Source organism: Schistocerca americana, chromosome 4 (assembly GCF_021461395.2).
Source record: "Schistocerca americana isolate TAMUIC-IGC-003095 chromosome 4, iqSchAmer2.1, whole genome shotgun sequence".
NCBI classification, from domain to species: Eukaryota; Metazoa; Arthropoda; class Insecta; order Orthoptera; family Acrididae; genus Schistocerca; species Schistocerca americana.
The window spans coordinates 533013078-533040597 of NC_060122.1; the positions used below are offsets into that span (position 1 = coordinate 533013078).

Here is a 27520-nt window from a genome sequence, read left to right on the forward strand (position 1 = left end):
TGTATGCAATGTAACTGGCGAGCGTGCTTAGGTAGCTGAGTTGGTAGAGCACTTGCCCGCGAAAGGCAAAGGTCCCGAGTTCGAGTCTCGGTCCTGCACACAATCTACCACGAAGTTTTTGTTTTACTATTTCTTGAGATATGTTTAGCTTCACAGAAATGTTAACGTATTCCAGGTTGCAATTCCAAAGCCTTTGTTACGCCTAATTATCAGAGAAAATGGCTTAGTATCATATTTCTATCTTCCGGGCCTTGGTATCCGATTTCCATAATAAACCATTCGCTTACTTTCCTCTCACTCATCATTAAAGGCTAAAGTGGTTGAGACTCTTTGCAGGATACGGGGTACGATGGTTTCTCTGAATCTTCGGTGCCTACATTTTCATCGTATACGACGGCACTCGATCGTCGTTATGGTTTTTTCTTAGCTCGCGAGCGCTAGGTAGTTCACTCTCAGTCTAATCAAAAGAGAATGTTAATACCACGGATCCCTTCGTGTTCGTTCATGTGGCCCACATAAAACGCTCACCTTTCGCCATGGTGCTGCCTAACTCAGACGAGTATCGCATCAGCACAGCAAAGATGTTTGGTATGTAAGGGGTGATCAAAAAGGTCTCTCCGCAGTGCCTTATGATTGTTCGCCTGCCTGGGTTACTTCCCTTCAAGTGGACTCTCCCAACATTCCACTGTTTCGTTTATCTCAGCCAGCGTCAATAGTACCGTTGGTTCAAAATGGTTCAAATGGCTCTGAGCACTATGGGACTTAACATCTTAGGTCATAAGTCCCCTAGAACTTAGAACTACTTAAACCTAACTAACCTAAGGACATCACACACACCCATGCCCGAGGCAGGATTCGAACCTGCGACCGTAGCAGTCCCGCGGTTCCGGACTGCAGCGCCAGAACCGCACGGTCACCGCAGCCGGCTAAACTTCTCGATATTTCCGATAAAATGTCCATGAATTCGAACAAGTCAGTGAGAAAACTCGTCCAGGAAATCGATGTTAGTGTCGGAACGGCCCACCTAGCTATAAGGAAAAAATTAGAACTTTTCCCATATAAAGTGACAGTCGTGCAAGAACTGAAAAATACTGACCATGGCAAGAGACTGCATTATTGTCAATGGTTCAAAAATTTCGTTCAACAAAATGGAAGGGATATTCATAATGAAACGTTTTTCATTGATGAGGCGTGGTTTCATTTGCCCGGGTACATGAACTCGCAAAATTCTCGTATGGGGAGTACTGCAAATCCATTGTGTATTCATGAGGAACCACTTCATTCTGTGAAAATAGGAGTTTGGATTGCAATTTATAGACGTCTGATTGTGGGTCCCATATTTTTCAACGAAACATTAAACGCACAACTATAATGCAGTGATATTCTGTAACAATTCATAGGAGAACTTGTGTTAAGTGAAATACTGGACGGTTATTTTCAACAAGATGGTGCAACCGCGCATCCAGCTCGCGGGTCAATGTCACCGCCTGCTGATGTTTCTGGTGATCACATAATATCACAGGGATTTTGGCCTCCCCGATTGCCTGGCCTAACACCGCCTGACTCTGCCTTCTGGGGTGCAGCGAAAGCAATTGTCTATAAACACCGTCCAAAATCCTTCGATGAAATGAAAACTGCAATATCCACTTTCACTGCTTCTGTTACAGAAGAAATGTTAGAGATTGAGTTTGGAAACATGATTAGACGAATTGAATTGTGTATTCAACAACAGAGGGAGACTTTCAACATTTAATGTGAAAATTTGTTAGTAAAAATGAATATTCACCAAATTAATAACTTGTATTTCACTGAGATTCATTTCGGTATATTCACCGCGGCACACGGCACGCGCGGCTAACAATCGTACGGCACTGCGGAGAGACTTTTTGAGCACCCAGTAGTGTATCCCCGGCGATGAGCTGCCTCGTCGCAGCGAGAGGTAGTCTTATTACTTACTAAAACTATCTCTGTTGTCCTGTTGTCACTGAAATATTCCTTTCTTCTCTCGAAATTAGTTAGCCACAGACATAACCCAAATAATATTGCTTACATGTTAATAACAGTTTCGATTTAATATGCATTCACTCATTCACATATTTCTGTTAGATACGTTGACGAGGGATCATATCCTTACTCCAGCATTTGCCTGCTTCTAGCAGTACAAAGACGTTCCAGCACCTCGTAATGTCTTTGGATAGACTGTTTAAGATGTATGCCTAAGGAAAATTTACGAGCGAAAAATCGAAACCAGCGACAACTTCTACAATTTGAACAGCTTTATAATACACTGAATTTTTTCCAACGACTACTGTCTGTACTTCACATAGCAATAAGTGTCCAGTGACGTATTTAAAATTCCCTTTATTATCGTTATGGACATATCTAGTATATGTGCCAATTTTGGCATTGCTGGGTGTAAAAATTATAGTACCATGAAGGCAGCATCCGAGGAACGCCAAATTCACGTGAAGTCTACTGCATGCTTGGATATGTGATTAGCATGTAGTCGCGAGTTACGCTTCCAAATCACCTACCAGAATTTGGAATACGGCAGCAGCAGGTTCGTTACACGACATTGCTTCTCGCATTGGTCGGGAACCCACGATTGTCTTGCTAATATGGGATCCCGGGGGCCATGAGGGCCGTACTCAACACCACGCAGGATCTCAACGGCTCCGTGCGACTGAGGCGTGAGAGGAGAGATAGTGTTTGGCCAGTCATGCAGGATCGTGCAGCCACGTCACGTACCTTAAATTAAGAAATAACTTTTTTTGCAACGAGACATGTACGACACAGGGTTTGCAACAACATATAGAGTACCATGAAAAAAATATGAGAGCCACTATTCCCGTGATCTCTGCACATAGCGACGGTCGTTTGTATTCTAAACGACCTTTTACTGACATGTCACGAATCACACGTATTTGCTTGCCTCTTGCAGTATGAAAAATTGTCCGCAGGACGTAAGACATTTCTGGTTAAATACGCAGGACAGAACAGGTAGGTGGAATTATGGAAAGCGGCCAAAAATGAGCGTCTGTCAGCTACACTCGAACACATGTAACTTCATTTAGTTGGCCAAACATTACAACGCAAATTTCCAAGCTTAACTATAGACTGAATATGTCACAAAATCTTATGGCTCAAGGACACAACCTCTTTAATTTTTAAAACGGCTGAAGGCCCATGATTTAAATTTTCAAAAGGCAGAAAGCGCAAGGTTTTATCCTTAAATAATGTTCCAAATGAGGCTGACGGCCCAAACAATCTAAGACTTGACAAGTAAGGAATTTTAATTTTAAAACGGCTGAAGGCCCATGATTGAAATACACAACTACAATAAATTTTCAAAAGGCAGAAGTCTCAAAGCTTTATCCAGGAAAAAATTTTAATTAGGCTGAAGGCCTAAACAATCTAAGACTTAGCAAGTACGACGGCTGAAGGCTCATGATTGAAAAACACAACTACAATAAATTTTCAAAAGGCAGAAGGCCCAAAGCTTTATCCAAAAAAATATTTTAAATGAGGCTGAAGGCCCGAACAATGCAATAATTGACAATTTTAAAGCGGCTGAAGGCGCATTATTTAAAACCCAACTAAACGCATACAAATTCAAACCATCGGCTACGAGCCATTAAAATACACAATTAAACACCAATAAGAAAAGACAGTACAGCCAGCGGCGCTCAGAAGTTTCCGGGGGTCGGTCTGCACTTGAAATATAAACGTTCGCTTAGGGGAGACAGGTAGTCAGCCCATCTATATCCGATCCGCCAGCAACCCAACCAACAGACAGTTAACGGACTCACCGACCACCCGACCAGTACATAAAGAACTCCAAAGCCAAAACGTAAAAGGCGTAGCCGCCCACAACGAGGTATGCATAAGCTGTCAAAACTACACAAACGTGTTGGACAGCGACAACACGGTGAGGAAAGGACACTGCCTGAATTTAACATTTGCGGCCAGGGCAGGTTGCCGGAACGCTAACGGCCACAAGGCAGAAAATTCCGCTGGTGCACTTGGACTTCAAATAACCAAAATACAGATAAACTCCACTGGATGGTGGCCAAACTTTCGCCAACTTGAACACTCGCTCTTACTCATGGGAATACCCCTAACAGCCATCCATGAAAACCAATGGCACAATGTGAACAGACTGGCTTCGGTAATTAAATAACCACTCAACTTTGATGCCCTGGGCCGGTGAGCCACGAACCTCATAGCAATCGAAACAGCTCCCATACACTCCGACACTGCGTAGAGACTGCCAGCGGGCCCGACCCACTGCGCCGCGCGGAGATTTCCTAGCTTATCCACACCAACCGACCGACTGCCACACATCAGCACGGAGACAGCACTAAAATAACTGAGCAGTCGACATCACAAGCTACACACAATTTCACGAACACTTGAACGAAGGACTAGACAATACTCACGGCAGCGACTCTGCAATAACAAGGACGAATCACGAGTCGGCACACGCAGGCAACCCATAAGCGATCGCCGGCCCACATACACGTCGTCCGACAAGACGACCGAACGATCACCAACGAAGGTGGTTCGCACTCGAGTGAGATGTATCGGCAACCGTCTGGCGAGTGGTGGCTGTCCGGACCTCACTGCAGCCGCACTCCGACTGAACTTCTGCGTCCTAAGCCACGTCCGAACTGCACTCCTAGCGCCTCCCAACTCAACAGCAGATCCGGACTCACTGCTGGAACGTTCCAACCCACTGCTCGACACACGACGACCGGGAAGTAATAGCAGTCCCGCAAAGATAATACGGCAGGGCTTATATCGATAAGCGCTGCTGCTGCCGCTCACGGGCAAGCAAAGCAGCACCTCGGTGACACAAGTAATTGAAACTACACTACTGGCCAATAAAATTGCTACATACAGAAGAAATGCAGATGATAAACGGGTATTCATTGGACAAATATATTATACTAGAACTGACGTGTGATTACATTTTCACGCAATTTGGGTGCATAGGTCCTGAGAAATCAGTGCACAGAACAACCACCTCTGGCCGCAATAACGGCCTTGATACGCCTGGGCATTGAGTCAAACAGAGCTTGGATGGCGAGTAAAGATACAGCTGCCCATTCAGCTTCAACACGATTCCACAGTTCATCAAGAGAAGTGACTGACATATTGTGACGAGCCAGTTGCTCGGCCACCATTGACCAGACGTTTTCAATTGGTGAGAGATCTGGAGAATGTGCTGGCCAGGGCAGCAGTCGAAGATTTTCTGTATCCAGAAAGGCCCGTACAGGACCTGCAACATGCGGTCGTGCATTATCCTGCTGAAATGTAGGGTTTCAAAGGGATCGAATGAAGGGTAGGGCCACGGGTGGTAACACATCTGAAATGTAACGTCCACTGTTCAAAGTGCCGTCAATGCGAACAAGGGCTGACCGAGACGTGTAACCAATGGCACCCCATACTATCAAGCCGGGTGATACGCCAGTATGGCGATGACGAATACACGCTTCCAATGTGCGTTCACCGCGATGTCGCCAAACACGGATGCGACCATCATAATGCTGTAAACAGAACCTGGATTCATCCGAAAAAATGACGTTTTGCCATTCTTGCACCTAGGTTCGTCGTTGAGTACACCATCGTAGGCGCTCCTGTCTGTGATGCAGCGTCAAGGGTAACCGCAGCCATGGTCTCCGAGCTGATAGTCCATGCTGCTGCAAACGTCGTCGAACTTTTCGTGCAGATGGTTGTTGTCTTGCAAATGTCCGCATCTGTCGACTCAGGGATAGAGACGTGGCTGCACGATCCGTTACAGCCATGGGGATAAGTTGCCTGTCATCTCGGCTGCTGGTGATACGAGGCCGTTGGGATCCAGCACGGCGTTCCGTATTACCCTATTGAACCCACCGATTCCATATTCTGCTAACAGTCATTGGATCTCGACCAACGCGAGCAGCAATGTTGCGATACGATAAACCACAATCGCGATAGTCTACAATCCGACCTTTATCAAAGTCGGAAACGTGATGGTACGCATTTTTCCTCCTTACACGAGGCATCACAAGAACGTTTCACCAGGCAACATCGGTCAACTGCTGTTTGTATATGAGAAATCGGTTGGAAACTTTCGTCATGTCAGCACGTTGTAGGTGTCGCCACCGGCGCCAACCTTGTGTGAATGCTCTGAAAAGCTAATCATTTGCATATCACAGCATGTTCTTCCTGTCGGTTAAATTTCGCGTCTTTAGCACGTCATCTTCGTGGTTTAGCAATTTTATGGCCAGTAGTGTAACATAACGAGGTGGCAGTACGGCAAAAACAGGATGTTGAATAAGAGAGGAGACAGAAGTCGTGGGATAGCTCCTAACACCTTGTTGAACTTGTTTTACCAAACTTGGTGCAACAACTCAACGTGGCATGGACTCTACAAGTTGTTGCAAGTCCCGTGCAGAAATATGGAGCCATGCTGCATGTATAACCTTCCATAATTGCGAAAGTATTGCCGGTGCAAGATGTTGTGCACGAACTGCCCTCTCGTCTATGTTCCATAAATGTCCCATGGCTTCATATCGGGTGATCTGGGTGGCCAAATCACTTGCTCAAACTGTCCAGAATGCTGTTCAAACCAGTCGTGAGCAGTTGTGGTCCGGTGACATGGCGTATTGTCATCCATACGAATTCCATGATTGTTTGGGAACATGGTGTCCATCAATGGCAGCAAATTGTCTCCAGGTAGCCGAACGTAACCATTTCCAGTCAATGATCGGTCCAGCTGGACCAAAGAAACGAGTCCATTCCATGTAAACACCGCCCACACCATTATGGAGCCACCACTAGCTTGCACAGTGACTTGTTGACAACTTAGGTACATGGTTTCGTGGGGCGTGGGCCACATTTTAGCCCTGCCATGAACTCTTACCAACTGAAATTCGTCTGACCTCACCAAGATTATCCAGTCGTATAGGATCCAACCAATTTGCTCACGAGCCCAAGAAAGGCGGTGCAGGCAATGTCATGTTGTTATGAAAGGCACTGACGTCAGTCATCAGCTACCGTAGCCCATTAACGCCAAATTTCGCCACAATGTCCTAACAGCTTGTTTGTTAGCACTGACAACTCTACGCAAACGTCGCTGCTTTCGGTCGTTAAGTAAAAGCCGTTGGCCACTGCGTTGTCCGTGGTGACTCTGTGGATCTCGGAATATTGAACTCTCTAGGCATTTCCGAAGTAGGAAGTGTTGTGTCTAGACAAGACAGCCTAGACACAATGAGAGGAAGCCGAAAAGCACGCGCTACGCTCACGCAGATGGGCGTGAGGTCTGAAACAGGATACGTAATGAATGCTATAAAGAAAAGTACGCAGCTTCTGAAATACTTAACTTTAATCCATCCTTTTGGTACATCTGGAGATTGTGGCGATACAAGTGAGACTCTTTAGATACATGCAATGTTACTAATGGCGCCTTGCTAGGTCGTAGCCATTGACTTAGCTGAAGGCTATTCTAACTATTGGCTCGGCAAAGGAGCGGGGTTTCGTCAGTATAGTCGCTAGCTACGTCATGCGTACAACTGGGGCGAGTGTTAGTCAGTCTCTCGAGACCTGCCTTGTAGTGGCGCTCGGTTTGCGATCACACAGTGGCGACACGCGGGTCCGACATGTACTAATGGACCGCGGCCGATTTAAAACTACCACCTAGCAAGTGTGGTGTCTGGCGGTGACACCACAGGAAGTCCCATGCGTCTAGCTGCATGTACTATTCCGCGTTTAAAGTCTGTTAATTCCTCTCGTGCAGCAATAATCACGTCGGAAACCTTTTCACATGAATCGCGTGGGAACAAATGACATCTCCCCCAATGCACTGCCCTTTTAAACTTGTGTAAGCGATACTGTATATGTGCATATCGCTATTCCTTTACTTTTGTCTCATCAGTGTAGGTTTACGTTCCACATGGCAACAAGAAGTAGAGTGTGACAATCGTAAAAGTTATTATATCACGCAAGTGTCCAATTAATGCGGTAACATGCTACTATGAAATCGCAAAAGGAGGTCGCACGAATGCTACAACGCAAGACGTGCCGCGGCCGTACATTATGAATGTGTGTCTGTGGCAGCGCAGTGGCGACATCTGCGGTCGCCAGCAGTTCCGCACACTTTATTGCCTGCAGTGGCGGCCACACACGCGTACGGCTCACTGCGCCACACAGAATCCCTGCCTCTGTCCTTTATTTCTTTGCCTGCAGGCACCGAGCGGCGACGCTCCACTACATCCGCAGTCCCAGTACGTGAAAGTCTCCGGCCGTATTAGTTCAGGTCCTTCGCAGTTTTGCTAAATAATTCTCAATGACTCAAATATCTCTATCAATCTAGAAGGAAATGTCATAGCCAGATCCATAGTCTATCTGTATTGTCTCTCAAAAATGGTTCAAATGGCTCTGAGCACTATGGGACTTAAGTTATGAGGTCATCAGTCCCCTAGAACTTACAACTACTTAAAGCTAACTAACGTAAGGACATCACACACATCCATGCCCGAGGCAGGATTCGAACCTGCGACCGTAGCAGTCGCGCGGTTCCAGATTTACTAGCCTAGAACCGCTCGGCCACAGCAGCCGGCCATTGTCTTTCATAATAACGCTTGCAATAAAAGTGGTTCCAGATCTGGAGGCATAGAGTAATAAGAAACAGTGTGCTTGCGCGACAGGGAGGTAGACCAGCACCTAACAGAATCGTTGCTCTGGATTAACGACTGTCGTTCTCGTTCACAGTCCAACCAGTAAAGCAATGTAGGGGTTCTCCGTTTCGATGACGCCTACAGCGAGCGCATGCAATGCATGGATTCCAACCCCATGACTCATGAAGCCTTTTCCTTGATATATTCCTTTGTCCTGTCCCGCCATAAACGAATATTCTTTACCCCGAAATTCCCATTAAAACTGAAAGATACTTCCCCAACCTGAAAATTACGCAAGTCATCCCCCATATGGCCGCATGATCCTCAACTTCATTCCCTCCCGCTGCACTAACCTCCTGCCACAACCTTTGATCCAGAGGCTTCCATGTTTCCTCTCGTACGGCGGTTGCCCAGAAAGTAACGCACCGCAATTTTTTCTCCGACAATTCTTTATTGAACATAATGAGAATTACACACAGAAAAGAATGGTGTTTTATCTGCACACCCTATTTTTCCTAGTAATCTCCATCCCGCCCTATGACCTTCGAAGAGTGCGAAACAAGGGCGTGTAGGCCCTGTCGGTACCAATATTTGTCCTGGTGGTCGAGCCAGTGCTTCGCTGTGGGAACTTGTTTGCTGATTGACAGATGCAGCACTAACTGCGAGTCGTAACGCATCTGTCCTCGCGAATGACAACATCACTCGCTGCAACATGTCGGGTGTGACAGTCGTGGATGGTCTCCCCGAGAGATGCAAATCGTGGAGCTCTGTCGAACCGCCTTTTGATGACCTCACCCTCCGTGCCCAGCAACTAACTGTATTTCTGTCGACAGCAGATGCTCCATAGACTTTGCACAAGGGTTTGTGAATATTCCTCACAGTTTCTTTCTCTGTAGTGAGAAATTCAATGACGGCACGTTGCTTGAAACGTACACCACCTACCGACGCCATTTTGAAACTGTCCTGCAGCTACGCTATCTGTCAGAAGTGACGGAAACTTGGCGCGCTCGCGCAGGAAACTTCAAATAATAGATACGTAACGTTTTGTATTCGTAGCATTGTTTTCGGCTGAGAAGAAAACTGCGGTGCATTGGTTTCTGTGCAAAACTTGTAACATTGTCGAAGCATTCGCCAAATCCAACCCCTTTTAGTGAATTGCCACAGAGCACAGTGTAATTCATCGCTCCAAATTACTCGTTTCCAGAGATCCACTGTGCAGTGGCGTTTTCTATACAGCACCTCGAACATTGCTTAGCTCAGACTACAGAAGTATGTGAATTATGTGAAGCCCCGCTCATTTTAACTCCAGACATGCGATCATTACGTTAGCTGGAGTGCTCGTAGCACTTCGGAGCGCACGAGTTATTCCTTCCGCGGGTTTGATATGATATTAGAGAATCACCTTCCACAAAGCTCGACAGTTCGTACTTAAGGTCTTCCTGCTCTTGGTTTATCTGTGGTTGTTCTTTCACGTTCCCACTTCACAATCACATCAACAACAGATGACTTGGGCGGGGCTGAAATGTGTCTAATGGATATGTTACTCGGGCGGTTTCCAATAAAATGTTTATGTTCGAAGTCACTACGCTCTCCTGACCGAACCATTCTGGTGTTATTGCGTCTTAAATGACAACGCAGTACACTGGACATCCTTTTACACTGGCGGGTCCAGCATCGTGACTTGTAGTGGTCAGTTCTACATCACATAGGGGTGTCCATGTACTTTTGATCATATAAATTATATTGTCCAGAGAGCTTATATTCCTGTGTATCTGCGCTGTGCAGCAGTGAATGAGCCTGAACTGTATACACGGGTGTGTGTGTGTGTGTGTGCGAGCAGGACAGCGCGGACGAGCGCCGGCTGTCTCGTCTGGAGCGCGTGCTCCAGCAGCTGGTGCCGGCGGCGCTGCCGGCCGAGCAGCGGGCCAGAGAGCTGCACGCCGCACTGCTGCTCGCCTCGGCGCTCGACAAGGTGCGTACCCCGGCCACCTGCGCCCCAGTCTAAGCAGAATCATTTTCTATGTTCTGGCTCACTAGCTCAATTTTATAAAAAATAAAAAATTGTTCGTTAACACTCACAATTTTTTATTTTTCACAAAGTAGACAAATTTTGGGGCTAAGAAAAAGTTGAAAAAAGGCTTTTTATAATTATTCTTTTAAAAAAGACGTTTTTCAAAAAAGTCACAAATAGGATAAATTTTGGAACTAAGAAAAGCTATAAAAATGCTTTTTTAAAAAGTTGTTTTGAAAATAATTTAAAAAAAAACGAGTTTTTCACAGAAGTCAAAAATAGGACAATTTTTGGGACTAATAAAATTATGTAAAAATGCTTTTTTTTTAATTCTTTTTTAAAAATAGTAGTTAATTACCTAATTTATTTAATTACATTAATTCAAGTATGGGAAATGTATGTAAAATAAATGGTTTTTTATTATAGTTATTATACTATTATATTATCATCATCATCATCATTTAAGACTGATTATGTCTTTCAGCGTTCAGTCTGGAGCATAGTCCCCCTTATGAAATTCCTCCATGATCCCCTATTCAGTGCTAACATTGGTGCCTCTTCTGATGTTAAACCTATTACTTCAAAATCATTCTTAACCGAATCCAGGTACCTTCTCCTTGGTCTGCCCCGACTCCTCCTACCCTCTACTGCTGAACCCATGAGTCTCTTTGGTAACCTTGCTTCTCCATTGCGTGACCCCACCATTTAAGCCTGCTCGCCCTTACTGCTACATCTGTAGAGTTCATTCCCAGTTTTTCTTTGATTTCCTCATTGTGGACACCCACTTTCATATCCGTAACCTCAACCTTGTTGATAAGGTAACCTGAATCCACCCAGCTTTCGCTCCCATACAACAAAGATGGTCGAAAGATTGAACGGTGCACAGATAACTTAGTCTTGGTACTGACTTCCTCCTTGCAGAAGAGAGTAGATCGTAGCAGAGCGCTCACTGCATTAGCTTTGCTACACCTCGCTTCCAGTTATTTCACTATGTTGCCATTCTGTGAGAATATGCATCCTAAGTACTTGAAACCGTCCACCTGTTCTAACTTTGTTCCTCCTCTTTGGCACTCAATCCGTTTATATTTCTTTCCCACTGACATTCCTTTCGTTTTGGAGATGCTAATCTTCATACCATAGTCCTTACATTTCTGATATAGCTCTGAAATATTACTCTGCAAACTTTCAATCGAATCTGCCATCACAACTAAGTCATCTGCATATGCAAGACTGCTTATTTTGTGTTCACATATCTTAATCACACCCAGCCAGTCTATTGTTTTCAACATATGATCCATAAATAATATGAACAACAGTGGAGACAGGTTGCAGCCTTGTCTTACCCCTGAAACTACTCTGAACCATGAACTCAATTTACCGCCAACTCTAGCTGCTGCCTGACTATCCACATAAAGACCTTTAATTGCTTGCAAAAGTTTGCCTCCTGTTCCATAATCTCGTAGAACAGACAATAACTTCCTCCTAGGAACCCGGTCATATGCCTTTTCTAGATCTATAAAGCATAGATACAATTCCCTGTTCCACTCATAACACTTCAACATTATTTGCCGTAAGCTAAAGATCTGGTCCTGACAACCTCTAAGAGGCCTAAACCCACACTGATTTTCATCCAATTGGTCCTCAACTAATACTCGCACTTTCCTTTCAACGATACCTGAGAAGTTTTTACCCACAACGCTGATTAAAGAGATACCTCTGTAGTAGTTAAAATCTTTTCTGTTTCAATGTTTAGATATTGGTGTGATTACTGCTTTTGTCCAGTCTGATGGAACCCGTCCCGACTCCCAGGCCATTTCAATTATCCTGTGTAGCCATTTGAGACCTGACATTCCACTGTATTTGATGAGTTCCGACTTAATTTCATCCACCCCAGCTGCTTTATTGCACTGCAATCTGTTGACCATTTTCTCCACTTCCTCAAATGTGATCCTATTTCCATCATCAGTCCTATACCATTCTACCTCGAAATCTGAAACATTACTGATCGTATTTTCACCTACATTGAGCAACTCTTCAAAATATTCCCTCCATCTGCCCAAGGCATCCACAGGATTCACCAGCAGTTTTCCAGACCTGTCCAAAATACTTGTCATTTCCTTCTTACCTCCCTTTCGAAGACTGCTAATTACACTCCAGAATGGTTTTCCAGCAGCTTGACCCATAGTCTCCAACCTGTTTCCAAAGTCTTCCCAAGATTTCTTCTTGGATGCTGCAATTATCTGTTTGGCTTTGTTTCTTTCTACAACATAACTTTCTCTGTCTACCTGAGTTCTAGTATGTAGCCATTTTTGATACGCCTTCTTTTCCCTTTTACAGGCTGCCTTGACTGTGTCATTCCACCAAGCTGTTTGCTTCATCCTACTTTTACACACTACTGTTCCAAGACATTCTTTAGCCACTTCTAGTACTGTGTCCCTGTACCTTGTCCATTCCTTTTCCACTGGCTGTAATTGACTACATTCAACTAACTGTTACCTTTTTGAGATCGCTATTATGTACTTGTGCCTGATTTCCTTATCCTGAAGTTTCTCCATTCTTATCCTCCTACATATAGACCTGACCTCCTGCACTTTCGGCCTCACAATCCCAATTTCACTGCAGATTAAATAATGATCAGTGTCATCAAAGAATCCCCTGAATACACGTGTGTCCCTCACAGCCTTTCTGAATTCCTGATCTGTTATTATATAGTCAATGACAGATCTGGTTCCCCTGCTTTCCCAAGTACACCGGTGAATGTTTTTATGTTTAAAAAAGGAGTTTGTGATTACTAAGCCCATACTGGCACAGAAATCCAAGAGTTGTTTCCCGTTCCTGTTGGCCTCCATATCCTCTCCAAATTTACCCATAACCTTTTCATACCCTTCTGTTCGATTCCCAATCCTGGCGTTAAAATCACCCATGAACAGAACACTGTCCTTGTCCTTCACTCTAACAACTACATCACTGAGTGCCTCATAAAAACTATCCATCTTATCTTGATCTGTCCCTTCACAATGCGAATATACTGACACAATCCTAATTTTCTTGCTAGACACTGTCAAATCTATCCACATAAGTCGTTCGTTTACATACCTTATTGCAACTACGCTGGGTTCCATTTCTTTCCTGATGTAAAGCCCTACACCCCATTGTGCTATTCCTGCTTTGGCTCCTGACAGGTAGACCTTGTATTCTCCCACTTCCTCTTCTTTCTCTCCCCTTATCCGAATGTCACTAACAGCTAAAACGTCCAGCCCCATCTTACTTGCAGCCTCTGCCAGCTCTACCTTCTTTCCAGAGTAGCCCCCATTGATATTAATAGCTCCCCATCTCATTACCATTTGTTTGCCAAGTCGTATCTTAGGAGTCCCTGGTTTGTCAGTTAGCGGTGGGACTCTCTCACCTCAAAAGGTCCGAGGCATTTTGCTCTGATTGTTGCCAGTATCATATTTAAAGTACCAGGGAAGCAGGTTGCTAGCCTTACTTGCCCCGAGTCCCATTGGGTTTTACCCCTAACGGCTGAGGGACTAACCGGTGGATTTGGTAGTCTTTACCGTATGAGCACAAAGGTGACCACGACTCAGAATATGTCCGAGATGCCCAGCCTTATTCCGAAGTAACTGGTATCCCGACTGTCGGGACCACTTACTTGGCCACTCATACGTTGCCCGTGGTTCATGAACTAGGACATGCCTACAGGAACCCACACCATGAACCACACTCTTATATTGTATTATATTATATTATTATTAGGTGAAAGGGATAGTAAAATGATTTTGTATGTTCTGGATAACTAGGTCTATTTTGTGAAAAATAAAAAATTTATTTTTTTATAAAATTGAGCTAGTGAGCCAGAACATACAAAATCATTCTACTAATCTACCGCCCTGTACTCTTGTCGACACCTCGGCAGCAGCTAGTTGCCACATAGCTCACAAAACAATGCGTAACTTACATTTCGTTCAAGACGCCACAACTTCCAAAAATGTTTGTTTGTTCTCGTGGCCTTTAATTTAACTTATGGTAGGAAATTGTAAAAAACACAGATTGAAATTTTAGGAAGATTTCATGACTATGTTAGCAATGTTTCACCGTTCTGCAATTGAAGCTACCTGTTTATATTAGAGTAATGCAGGCGCGTGATTTATCTGTGTACTGTCCACTGAGCTGTGGTGTGCAAGATAAGAGGGCAGTGAAACTTCGCACAACTTGACGAAAGTTGCCCAAAGTCACGGGCACTAGATTTTTGTTTAAGCCTTATGACATCAATAGCTGTGTAAGGTTTTGTTTTATTGTTTTATCGTTCTTTTACCCCACCCCGAGACGAATCTCAAGATATGCGCGTCATTAACTGATTACCTCCACTTCTCCCATGTTGTCTGCATTTCTTGTTTCGCAGCCTCATACCACTTTTGTACAGGAACTATAAAACACACGTACGCAGTTATGATCTGTTTTTACATTAAGCAATTCATTATTGTATTAAATATTGTTCTTCTGTTTCTTTAGAATGACCATGTGCTGCACGCCTCTTATTTTTTTATACTCGCAAATAATGCGATAGTTATAAAATGTGTAGCGTTTTTCATCTATAAATTTCTAAATTTTTTTAAACTTTCGTTCTTAAATTTTAATACTCTTATCTGACTTTCATTTATTTGTAGCATATTTTTTTGTACAGCCTTCTGAAGAAGATCACAGAATGCCTAAAACCGGTTAAGAAAATAAAATTTCTATTGTGCAACTGGTTGCTGATTATTTAAAAAAAAAACTGTATTGGACGTGATTTGAAAAGAGTCCAACTAATTATTTACATCGATATAGCACTGGGAATCGGATGACGATAAATTATTTCACTCCAGAAATCAAACACATATCAAATTAATAGTAGTCCAGCACTAAAAATAGCAAGGTTATGTCATCTGTTGAAAAATACATCAATGTTCGTTAATTCAGTGAGGTTATCCGATACGATTCTAACTGATCTACTTACTTAGCTACCATAAGGTATACAAGTGGTTCGAAAACGTACAGTAGATATAGAGTTTACACAGTTCACAGTCAGAAGGCGAATATAACATCTCTCGATTTACATTTAGGCCATTCTGCGGCGTGAGGAAATCTGACTGTTTTGAAATGGCGAATGCTAGTCAAGCACCGAGCGGGCTGGCGCAGTGGTTAGGACACTGGACTGGCATTCGGGAGGACGGATTAAGGTTTCCCGTGATTTCCCTAAATAGCTTAAGGCAAATGGCGAGATGGTTCCCTCGAAACGCCACGGTCGCTTTCCTTCTCCATCCTTACACATTTCAAGCTTGTGCTTCGTCTATGACATAGTTGTCGACGGGACGTTGAACACTAATCTCCTCGCACTGTTGGCCAAGCCTGAATATGATTCCGTTTCTGATGGTCTTCTACTGACGAATTATCTCATTTTATTGCGTCACATAGAGACATGTCTAATGAGAAAAAATAATACCCAAGTAACACTGATGTAGAAAATAAAGTGGAAAGAAATGAACCATATGCGAAACAAAGTACTTGACTCTTTGCGGGTAACTCAGCATCCCACATTACTTCAAATTTCACGAAAATATTTCTTCGCAGACGGAGTTCAGTATTGTAACCTCAGTGATTAACTTTATGGAGACTTCTTCAGAAGTAATCCGAAACCACTGATCTGTCTGTCTCTCTCTCTCTCTCTCTCTCTCTCTCTCTCTCTCTCTGTCATCACTGCTGTCTGCGTAAAATGTGCAGAACTTACTCAGAAATGGCTCCGATATGCAGATGAGAAATTGGCGCAGGAAAGAAAAAGAAGACATTATCTCGTTAGCAGATTTCACCCCGGGGCTTTAACAACTGATATATTCCGTGGAATACGCTTCTATGATTGATATTTAATTGCGTTAATGACAATTATATAATATAGTACGATTGCATTGGTAATTATCTCATACAATACGATTTCACCTTTTTGCATAATTAGGATCGTTGTACAAGATGGTTATGATTATACTTTCATTACTTGATCCATAATAGACGAAAAACTGTTTACCGTATGGGTACTTAATTTTATAGAGTTGATGTTCAGACTATCTGCTGCAGGATTTCTGTTGTTAGTGGTGTCACGACTTCCCATTAGGCGCCGCTACTGCTACCACGTTATATGTTTGAAACGCAAGCATCAGTATGCGCTACAGTTCCACACAGTCAGCACGGTTCTGGACAAGGAGAGCATTACTTCACGTGTAAAACTGTTTCATCAAAACAACGGCAATAGTACTGTCGCTCTTCGCGACGCATTAAAGGAATATGGAGAAGTCCTCTTTCCGCACCGGTGTTGAAGAACGTGGTACGGAAGTTTGAACTAACTGGCTATTTGGGAATTGATTCTGAAGGAGGCCGACGGCCAATTGCGGTGCAAGTTGTTGAAGTGACTGTCGCCGTGGCTGAGAACGCTGGACGCAATGTGCGATCTGCAAGCAACGCACGAGCTGTGTCACGACAGCTGCACATTCCATGGTCCACTGTTCGGAAAGAGCTGTGAACAACTGTGAAATGGTACCCATACATACTTCCTGGCTGTCTGGATGCAGATGGTCGTCAAACTGAGCAACGTTTGTAACCTGGAACGTAAACATGGTACGCAATTGAGAATTGTTATCCTCTTACGTGAAAATGAAAATGTGTTTCTTTCAGTTGTTTGTTCGTTATTTCAAATGGTTCAAATGGCTCTGAGAACTGTGCGACTTAACTTCTGAGGTCATCAGTCACCTAGAACGTAGAACTAATTAAACCTAACTAACCTAAGGACATCACACATATCCATGCCCGAGGCAGGATTCGAACCTGCGAGCGTAGCGGTCGCTCGGTTCCAGACTGGAGCGCCTAGAACGGCACGGACACTCAGGCCGGCGTTCGTTATTTCACTTCTTCATGTTCGTACAAATGTTTCCGTATCACGATCACTAGTTTTTCATGGGACCTCTCTCAAATAGAGAAAATTATCATCAAACTGTATACTAAACACTCAATCGTCTGACTGAGTATGGATGCTTTTCGCAAGTAGGTAAATTGATTAAATCCCTCAAAATTTCCCACATATGAAGACTGAGCATCGGATAGGGAGAAAATTTGGCGTTAGTCACTTCGATGTTCAGGCTGTTAGTCCTACCTGAAATTACAAATGGAATGCGAAGAAAATCGTCTGTGCCTTTTCCAAAGGAACCGTCCTGGTATTTCTTAATGAATTTAGGGGAACTAGCTCAAAGCGAGACCAGTGCCTTACCACCTTCCTCTCCCTCCCCCCCCCCCCCCCTCGCTGGCCAGCCGGAATGGCCGTGCGGTTCTAGGCGCTACAATCTGGAACCTCGTGACCGCTACGGTCGCAGGTTCGAATCCTGCCTCGGGCATGGATGTGTGTCATGTCCTTAGGTTAGTTAGGTTTAAGTAGTTCTACGTTCTAGGGGACTGATGACCTCAGATGTTAAGTCCCATAGTATTCAGAGCCATTTGAAACATCTCCCTCCCCCTCCCCCCTCCAACTCCCCCCTCCCTCCCCCCCCCCCCTCCTAGTTCGAAGGAATCCACTTCAGATGCTTGACTTTTCCAGACAATACTCTCAACCGCTAAAACTATCGAGATACATAAAGATAACCATCATACATTTTTCTCACAAAATGCGTACTGATAATATATTGTATTACGTAAAGACATGGAACAATACAGAGTAGCTCGTACGAAATACTTAGAAGCAAAACCAACTGGAAATCTAGTTGACACATTAGACTTCCGTTAGAATGAAAAGATGGCGGAAACCTGATAGAACTGAAGTGGAGGACTAGATCTGTACGTTCATTCCGCAGTAGAGGCACCATAGAACGACTTTCAGACCATTTCTATGCCGTTCTGCACTCGAATAACAAGCCTACTTCAAAGCTGTCAGATGCTTATTACTATTTTCTGATTGCACTAACTGGATGGTTTTCACAAAAATGTAAGAACTAGTGATTACTATTACTTCCCATTGTTGTGAAGATAGGACCACGATAGAAACTGCGGAATAACAATTTCGTATTTATTACAAGCTGTCTCGTTGGAATACACGTCTTTCTTTTCCCCATTTAGTACTTCTGGGGCCAGAATCGATGATTTCCGTGATTAGTTGCCATTCACTCTACGAATGTATATTTCATCTGAGAAAACACGATTCAATTATATTCAGAGTTTTCTCGGATGTCAAACATAATCTTTAATGCGAGGAAGAAGTTTCTGAGAATATATGAATGTAGCTTAGCTTTGTATGAAAGTGAACCGGGACGGTGGGAAAACTGGGAAAGAGAGAATCAATACGTTCGAGATAAGTTGTTGCAGAAGACTGCTGAAAATTATATAGACTGATACAAAATAAGGAGGTCGTCCGCACAATCGACGGGTTAAAGAACGGCTGGAAAACTCTGACAAGAAGAAGGGAAATTACGGTAAAGTGTATTTTGAAACATGTAATGATTTCCTATCCAACCAATAATCGAGAAAGTTTGGTGTAAGTCATAGCGGTCCGCAATACACCGATCATAAGACGGACAGAAGAAAGATCTGATTATACTATCCATTGCACTAAGAGCTTTTCATGTAACTTTTACAGATATTGATCCAGCCTCTCTCCTAGCTACCGACAGATATCTGCGGAGCTAAAGATTTACCTTCAAGGTGTATCAAGCCAAGTTGCTACTTAAAATTGTCCTTCCCGTCTCCCTTACACGGTCTCCTTTTGTTTGGCGTCTTGTCAGGCGGACATGTAGAAATACGTATAAAATGTTTTGACTTTTGGTCCGAGATTGTCTACGTTATGCCATAAGACTGACATATCGTCCGTTAGGCCATCAGCACGAGTGAGCCAGAAAGAGCTTCATTATACACTACATTCCAATCCTTTACTCTCAGAAATCTTCGTCTGTAGTTTTACTGCACTAGTTCCAGCGTGGTGTCGTGACTCGCGATATCGCTTACAGCTGAGATTTTCAAATTTACTGTTACACAAATATTCCTTTCTCACATACTAGCGGTCAAACGTGAGTACGAAGGGTACTCACAGTTGAGGCCAGTATAATAAACGAAATTATGTCGCATTTTACAACAGTGGTGAAATCAATAAGACCATTTCGATACACATGAAAGAACATACGAACATATGAATTTCTTTCTGTTCTAGTGAGACACTAAAAACTCTTTTACTCGCATGTTTGTTTGCTTTGTCACGGCCCGTATGCTAGTATCTCAATGTTATTAAAATGGAGGTAAACGGTGCTGACGCCTGTGGCAGTACGGAACCTCCAATGGATACGTTGTGTGACTGTGGGATCTCCGAAGACACAGCGGGTCATTGTCGTCATGTATTAAGGACGCTGGATCTCAAAACAACATTGAGGAACGAGGCCAACTGGCCAGCCTGGAAGATACTGCAGCCGATGTATCCAAGAATATTAAGGAGAGCTGCTCTGGACACTGACTCCCACGTCAGCATCCTCCTCTGCTAGCCAGGACCTCGTTCCGACGAAGAGAAAACAAAATGAGGGTCGCGACTAATGAAGCAAACGGCTATCATCTAAACTGCCCTTCACGTTGATGGGAGCGTTTGCAAAAGTGTGGATTCTGAGATGATGAAATGGAATCGTGGAATCGATCGCCGCAGTGGAAACGCTGCCGACGTGCCGTCCTGTGCGCGTGTGATCCAGCAGAACGTGGCTGTTGACAGGGCTAGCTGGAGGGCGGTTTCAGTTCTGGAATGTGACCTTCAGCAGCTTAGACGTATACATCTGCAAGGAAACTTTGGCACTAATGAATAAACAAATCAAAGAAGTCTAGTGATAGAAGTAAATAGTTCTTTTTGTGTTTTTCGTTTTTTTTGTTTTCTAGTACTAGATCGTAGCAAGTAGTAATAACAGTTACACACAGAACTAATTGTACACGAACGTATGGTTTGTAAGAGCAATATTAACTACGTAGATAACATATTATAATTGTGAAGAATAAAGCAATAATAAAATAAATACTGATCACGAATTACGACAGCCCTGAGCCCTTTCTTTACTATAGCTAAACATCTGCGTTGTACATTCTCCGTCAACTGCGGCAGCAGGTATGTAGAAAAAAATAATTAAAAAAGTAAATATTTAAAATAAAAGTTAACACCAAGCACTTGCCTGGAAAAAACTAAATGTTTGAAATATAGTACGTTGTATTGAAAATGTGTAACATTATAATGAATGAAGAATAGTGGCACTACAAGAAGCGTTGTACGACCTGTTACAGCTGTACCCACGTGAGAAGGAACTGGCGAACAGCGCCCTGCAACGGAGCACACCAGTCGCCTGCAACCTGACGCAGCTGCAGACCCGATACGGATTCGTGAGTATTTCACTGTGTGCACTTTATGCACCAGTGCAGCTATAGTGACAGACAGCTGCACAAACACAAATCATGGCTGATTAGTATCCATAGAGTCTATCTCAACAGATGATGCTATCTGTTGGTTTACAACTTGGAATAAGCGAGTGGCTCTCAAAGGTCGATGACTTCCCACCATGTGACGCCTATTAGATACTTTATAGTCATTTATAGGACAGTTAAGAATATGATATTTACCACCACTCATCTTTGCTGCCGACTGCATGTTCTTAGTGTCGTTCTCCATCACCACATTCTGAAGGATCTAGACAGCGCGACGGTCGAATTATCCTGGTGACCTTATAGTGCCTGTGAATGTTGTACGGTCACACCAATAGCGTGCACTCATGAAATATACCTAGAGAATCTACTGGTAATCTTGATATACTTAAATTTCTGAAAGTGAGACACTTCACTAACAATTGAAAACAAAGTTACGAAACAAGAATTTCAGCATAGTCATGTGACAAAATGTGACTGAAAAATGGCTAAGGAGAATCGAAGGGTGTAATTTAACATTATAACGATATAGATGATTTCATATACTTTGATTGTAAGCTTCATTTGTAGCTTTCTAAACGCTCTTTGGAACATTCTGATTCATCGATGCGCAATCATGTTCTAACACATCTGTACATCTTCTCATACTGGTATCAGCCACAAAGTGAACTTGATGAACCACTCAAAAACCACATTCTGGCTTGCCGGAACCACAGCAGCTGTCGTTAGCCAGCGTGTGTGCTTGGTTCAGCCTTTTCTCCGGAACGTTACACATCTCGCCGGTTCAGGATGTTGGCATAAATAATACTGAAAGAGGGGAAAACATTTTGTCAATTCAGACATGTTTAATGCAACGCGTTTATTTGGCCACTACAGCCATATTCTGTTAACATATTATTAACACAATATATGCAGTTTTGCCTCGTTTAACGAACGCTGAGAAAATAAGCTCGCAGAATTTTAGAGGAAATTTCCAAACATCACACACAGATGAAAAACTATTTGGGCACGACTTACTAGAGCTGTGTCTAAAACTGTGTTGCAGCGTTTAACAACAGCGACATGAAATTTAGTCGACTGATACCGACGTTGATGTGAATTCGAGGATTTTGCTTTGCATCAAACATAAATCGGCGGTCGCATTTTTCGTTCATGATCCATAGCTGAGTACAAATGTAGAAACGAGTTCATTGTCTGTTGTGACAGTGTGACATGAGCAGATGCTTAATGTGCGCCAGAGAGAAACAAGACATCCATATAAAATAATCTCCAGCGAGAAGATACTGATGACTAGCGTCAGTTACTCCAACGGGAATGAACTGTAGCCACAATACGAGGGAAAGTTCGAATACAATTTATTAATATGGCGCTTAAGTTACTTTTATTCTGTTAACGATACACTTAGTCTGAACTGGCGATACACTGATGTTTGAAGTACAGCGTAAGAGTTCCTCCGTATTGTACCATGCGCGCAAGGTGCTTTAAATCTCCACCTATATAAGAAGATTATGGTCATCTGCTACATACAACTCACTGGAAAATAATACACGTTGCAGAAAACGACAGCGTCCGTAGAAGCCAACATGCATTTCCTAAAAGACGACTATCCGATACTTAGCTTGCACTACAGTTGCCAAACGATATCCGATTTACCATTAATTGTGGTAACCAATTCGAAAGGCATATCTAGACTTGAAAAAATTCAGTCTCACACCGACGTCACACTGTGTCGGAATGGTTTGCGAATGGATTAAAATTTGGTCGATAATTAGAACGCAGTTATTTACGTCAGACGGAAAATTACCTATAGGTATCTGGAAACTCTAATGATATCGCTAATATTCATGTTACGTATTAGTGACTTACCGAATGGTACTGGCTGAAATCTCATACTTTTCCCAGATGATGCGGGCTCCGTTTTTCTGTTTTACCATTTACCACCACCACTCACCCGCTGGTGTACACCACGGATTACGAGTCCCTCTTGTAAAGATTACAAATGTAGCAACCACCAGTCACTTCGGAATATCCGTAAAACGTTTTCGTCGTTGCTCAGTTGTCTAATAGTGGTGTCTGAGTGCTACGCACGATAGTTTCTCAAAACAGAATCCTAGCCGCAAGGGTGGCAGGACAACGTCTGCTGCTGTAGAGATGAAGTTTTGCGGCGGCCAAAGTCCGGAAACTTTACTGGTAGGAGGGTTGCAGAGACGGAACTCCAGTCCTGAACCGAAAATCAGTGTGAAACCCTCGGAGCAGTTGCCTTACGGTGCGTGCTTTGGCACGGAGCGGTAGATGCCGTTCTGGAATGACATAGCTCATGTAATACGATATAGACAGCTGTAAATCAATAAACATAATTGTCTATACATGCTTAAAATTCCTGTAAATGAAGGTGAAAGCCCATTATACGTGTATAACTGCTTTAAGAGATAGATTCCGTGCAAATTCCACACCTCAGTGGGTTGATATCAACAACAACAACAACAGCAATAATAATTACAATAGTATATACTAGCTTAGCGCCTGCTGCTTTGATCGGCTAGATTGTATGGTCTGCACAGATTATTTTTTAATTTTTTTCATCCAATTTTTATATTATTCACAAATTGAAACACCTTATAAACTTTTCACGTTAATTAATGCCACAGAAGCATGGTCTTTTCCGAATGTACTTATGACCAAAAAGCGATTCTTGTAACTTGAGTCCACGGTTTTTGTTAATCATACCTTTTGCGTTCTTGTTGTAATATTTCCATAGAAAGTGTCACCTCCAGTCACAGATTTCTTTGTATCTAACCAAAAAGTGAAACACTAATTTACACAGCTTTAAAATTTTTTTAATATAACAAAATATTTTCTTACAAATTTTCATCCAGCGTTCCACCTCCTTAGGGGCTGAATTTCCGAAAACAGTGAAATACATATTTTTTTTATTTCTTACAGAAAAGCTAAATACAAATTTTCATAGATTTAGGTTTGAAAATATTTTCATAATTAATCCTTTAATAAAACTTTTTATCCCCTATTTAATTGCCTTGCGTGGTGAATTTCCAAAAACTAAAACACGTATCTTTTTAGTTCTAATCGAGAAGTCAAATGCCAATTTTCATAGATGTAGCTTCAAAAGTGTTTTAGTAATTCCTTAATAATGTTTTATTTCAAAAAATCTTTCACCTACAGTTTTACACCCTTAAGGGTTTAATTTATAAAAATGCTGAAACACGTATCTTTTTTATTTCTGGCAGAGGAACAAAATACCAATCTTCGTAGTTCTGGCTTCGGAATTGTATTAAGAGCGACATACTTTCAAAAAGCCTTTCATCCCCTATTTCACCCCCTTAGGAGTTCAATTTCTAACAATCTTTCTTAAACGATGCTTACAGTATAATATCCCACCATCTCCAAATTTCAAATTTATATCCTTAGCGAGCTGGGAAATGATGAGTCGATGAATCAGTGTGGCCCTGTTTCACCCCCTTAGAGGCTGAATTTAGAAAAAAGTTAAATACTTATCTTTTTGTTTCTAACAGGGAAGCCAAATACATATTTTCGTAGATTTAGCTCCAGAAATGCTTGCGTAATGAAATATTCATATAAAACTTATCATCCCCTATTTCATGCCCATAAGGGTTGAATTTCGAAAAACAGTGAAATACCTATTTTTTTTATTTCCAGCGAAGAATTAAACTGAAATTTTCATGGATTTAGCTTTTCACAATGAAATATTGTCATAAAACGTTTTGTCCTTTTTTGCACCCCCTTAGGTGTTGAATTTACAAAAACACAGAATCACTTATTTTTATTTATAATCTGTAAGTCAAATACCAGTATTCATAGATTTAGCTTTAAAAATTCTTTAGTAATTCTTTCATAATGATTTATATTTAAAAACTTTCACTCCCATACGAGTTAAATTTCCAAAAATGATGGAAGACCTATTCCTTTCTTCTGCCCCAGAAACCAAATACCAATTTTTGTAAGACTAGCTTCAAAACTGCCTGAAGAGCGACTAATTTTTAAAAAATCTTTCATCTCCTGTTTCACCCCTTGGGAGTGTAATTTCGAAACATCCCCTTTTCACAGGCTCTTACGGTATAAGATCGATACCCTCTCCAAATTTCAAATCCTTAGTGGTTTGAGCTTGGCGATTTTGAGTCGGTGAGTCAATGAGTCAGTCAGTCAGAACATGAGATTATTATTATTATTATTATTATTATTAAAAACAATGAAGTGTGGAATTTGCAACTGAATACGGATTACTTTGAGGCAAACAGAATACTGATAGAGAGGCATTGTGCAGGCATCATCTGACTTTATACGAAGTACGCGTGAGATGGCAGACATTGGTGGTTGCTAACATCACAGTAGATCAATAGGCTTGTATCAGCGGTGACTCTGATCGGCATCGCTTACAATAATTACCAAAGTCTCGAGTGGCCTTCCAGCAGACGCTAGAGTGCGTGACTCATTGGCCAAACGACAAGAATTCAAATTATTCCACAGGAAATCTGAATGTTTCCTCTCTCTTAATGCACTCTATTAAAAAGCAAACAATAGCCGGAAGAAATGTTCAGTCTTAATGCATACCAGAGTATTGTTCACTTTGAAAGTATGTACTCAATCTTAAAACTGCGTGTCGTGTTTGGCAGCAAATTTTATACTCATTAGTGGGTATGATGTCAGGTTTGAGGTCATGGTTTAAATTTGCTCAAGGGAAATTTCCATTGAAACATGTGGTACTGAAAATTACATCTGCCAATGAAATTATGTTGTATGTTCGGATGCAGTGATTGACGCCGGCACGGGCGCGTGTTGCAGCTGGACTGGAGGTCGCTGCTAGAGGCGGTGTTCTCGGCCAACTTCTCGGACTCTGAGCTGTTCTACGTGGCGGCTCCGGATTACCTGTCCCGTCTGCACAGCACCTTGATCCGATTCTCCAAGAGGTAAGTAAGGAGCTGCTCTTTTAATCAGAGGTATTCATCACCAAAAGTCCAATACTCTATTAACTACACTGAGGTGACAAATGTCCTGAGATAGATATGCCATATAGTTAAGGCTAACAGGCTATTGACCTCCTTCTGTGCGGATGCACACGCATTGACCGAACTCTTACGGGACTCGGTAAGACTGTCTGCCGCGAGTAATGAGTGTAATGGGCAGGGGCACTATAAATGTGTGTGGGCATTAAGTTGGGAGTGTGGGTCTCACGGGGAGCGCGCAAGGGATAAATCCCTGCAGTCGCTCTATCCTCTGTGCCCTCTGTGGCTCAGATGGATAGAGGGTCTGACATGTAAGCAGGAGATCCCGGGTTCGATTACGGGTCGGAGCACACATTTTGAACGGTCCCCATTGATGTAGGTCAACGCCTGTCGGCAGCTTAAGGTCTTGATTTAATTATCATATCCTCAGATAGAGATACGCACATATACAGACGGCGGTATTATCGCGGACACAAGGTATAAAAGCGCACTGAATTTTCGGAGCTGTCATTTGTACTCAGGGGATTCATGTGGAAATGTTTCCTACGTGGATATGACTTCACGACGGGAATCAACAGACGTTGAACGCGGAAGCATACACCATGCCTCCAGACCACAGTTTACGCGATTCTGGACAATTCGAGAGAATGATTTGGCCACCAAAATCTCCCGACTTGAACTCCATGGAAGATTTATGGGACATAATCGAGAGGTCAGTTCGTGCAAATAGCCTGCATCGGCAACACTTTTACCACTATGGTCGATTTCAGAGGCAGCAAGCTCAGTATTTCTACAGGGTACTTCCTACGACTCGTTGAGTCCATGCCACGTACAGCTGCTGCACTACACAGGGCAAAAGGAGATCTGACATTACATTAGAAGATATGCCATTACTCTTGTCACATCAGTGTACGTTACTAATATCCTTGAACATAAAATTTCACATTTTGCCATTGATCATACAGGGAATAATTTTTACTTTGATGCTTCAGGATGAGAAAAACTGGTAACAAGTGTGGGTTAGAGCAGTCATTTCCTACAATATAGCCCAAAAATCCAGTTGTGTGTCCTCGGAAACTTTCGCGACGGCATACAGGAATAAAACGTTCTCGGTTTTCCAGCCGCGTCAGTTCGAATAAAATCCTAGAGCTTTAGATGGCCATCTCCGCCATCGAAAGCTCGAGGATTTTATTCGAATTGACGTGGCTGGAAAACCGCGAACGTTTTATTCAAAAGTCCAGTTTTTTCTATTTATATCGCCGCAGCTATTCATCAAGTAGCGACCACACATTATGCAGTTAGAAAGAGGAATTGGGAGTTTTCTTGTTCAGCACTTTTCCTGTGTGTCTGAGATTGGCTCAAAGCTTGAAATAAATTCCTTGAAACTGACTACTATGACATCTCTACGATATGATCACGGT

General features: G+C 42.8%; 1 protein-coding gene across 1 annotated transcript in view; it reads left to right on the forward strand.

Moving 5' to 3' along the window:
- The window catches only part of LOC124613599 (endothelin-converting enzyme-like 1), a 326983-nt gene that overhangs the window by 210359 nt on the left and 89104 nt on the right, over window positions 1-27520 (forward strand). Inside the window, exons 7-9 of the mRNA XM_047142314.1 lie at window positions 10501-10632; window positions 20986-21081; window positions 25939-26063. Coding sequence (XP_046998270.1) covers window positions 10501-10632; window positions 20986-21081; window positions 25939-26063 — 353 coding nt within the window. The remainder of the gene's footprint in view (window positions 1-10500; window positions 10633-20985; window positions 21082-25938; window positions 26064-27520) is intronic.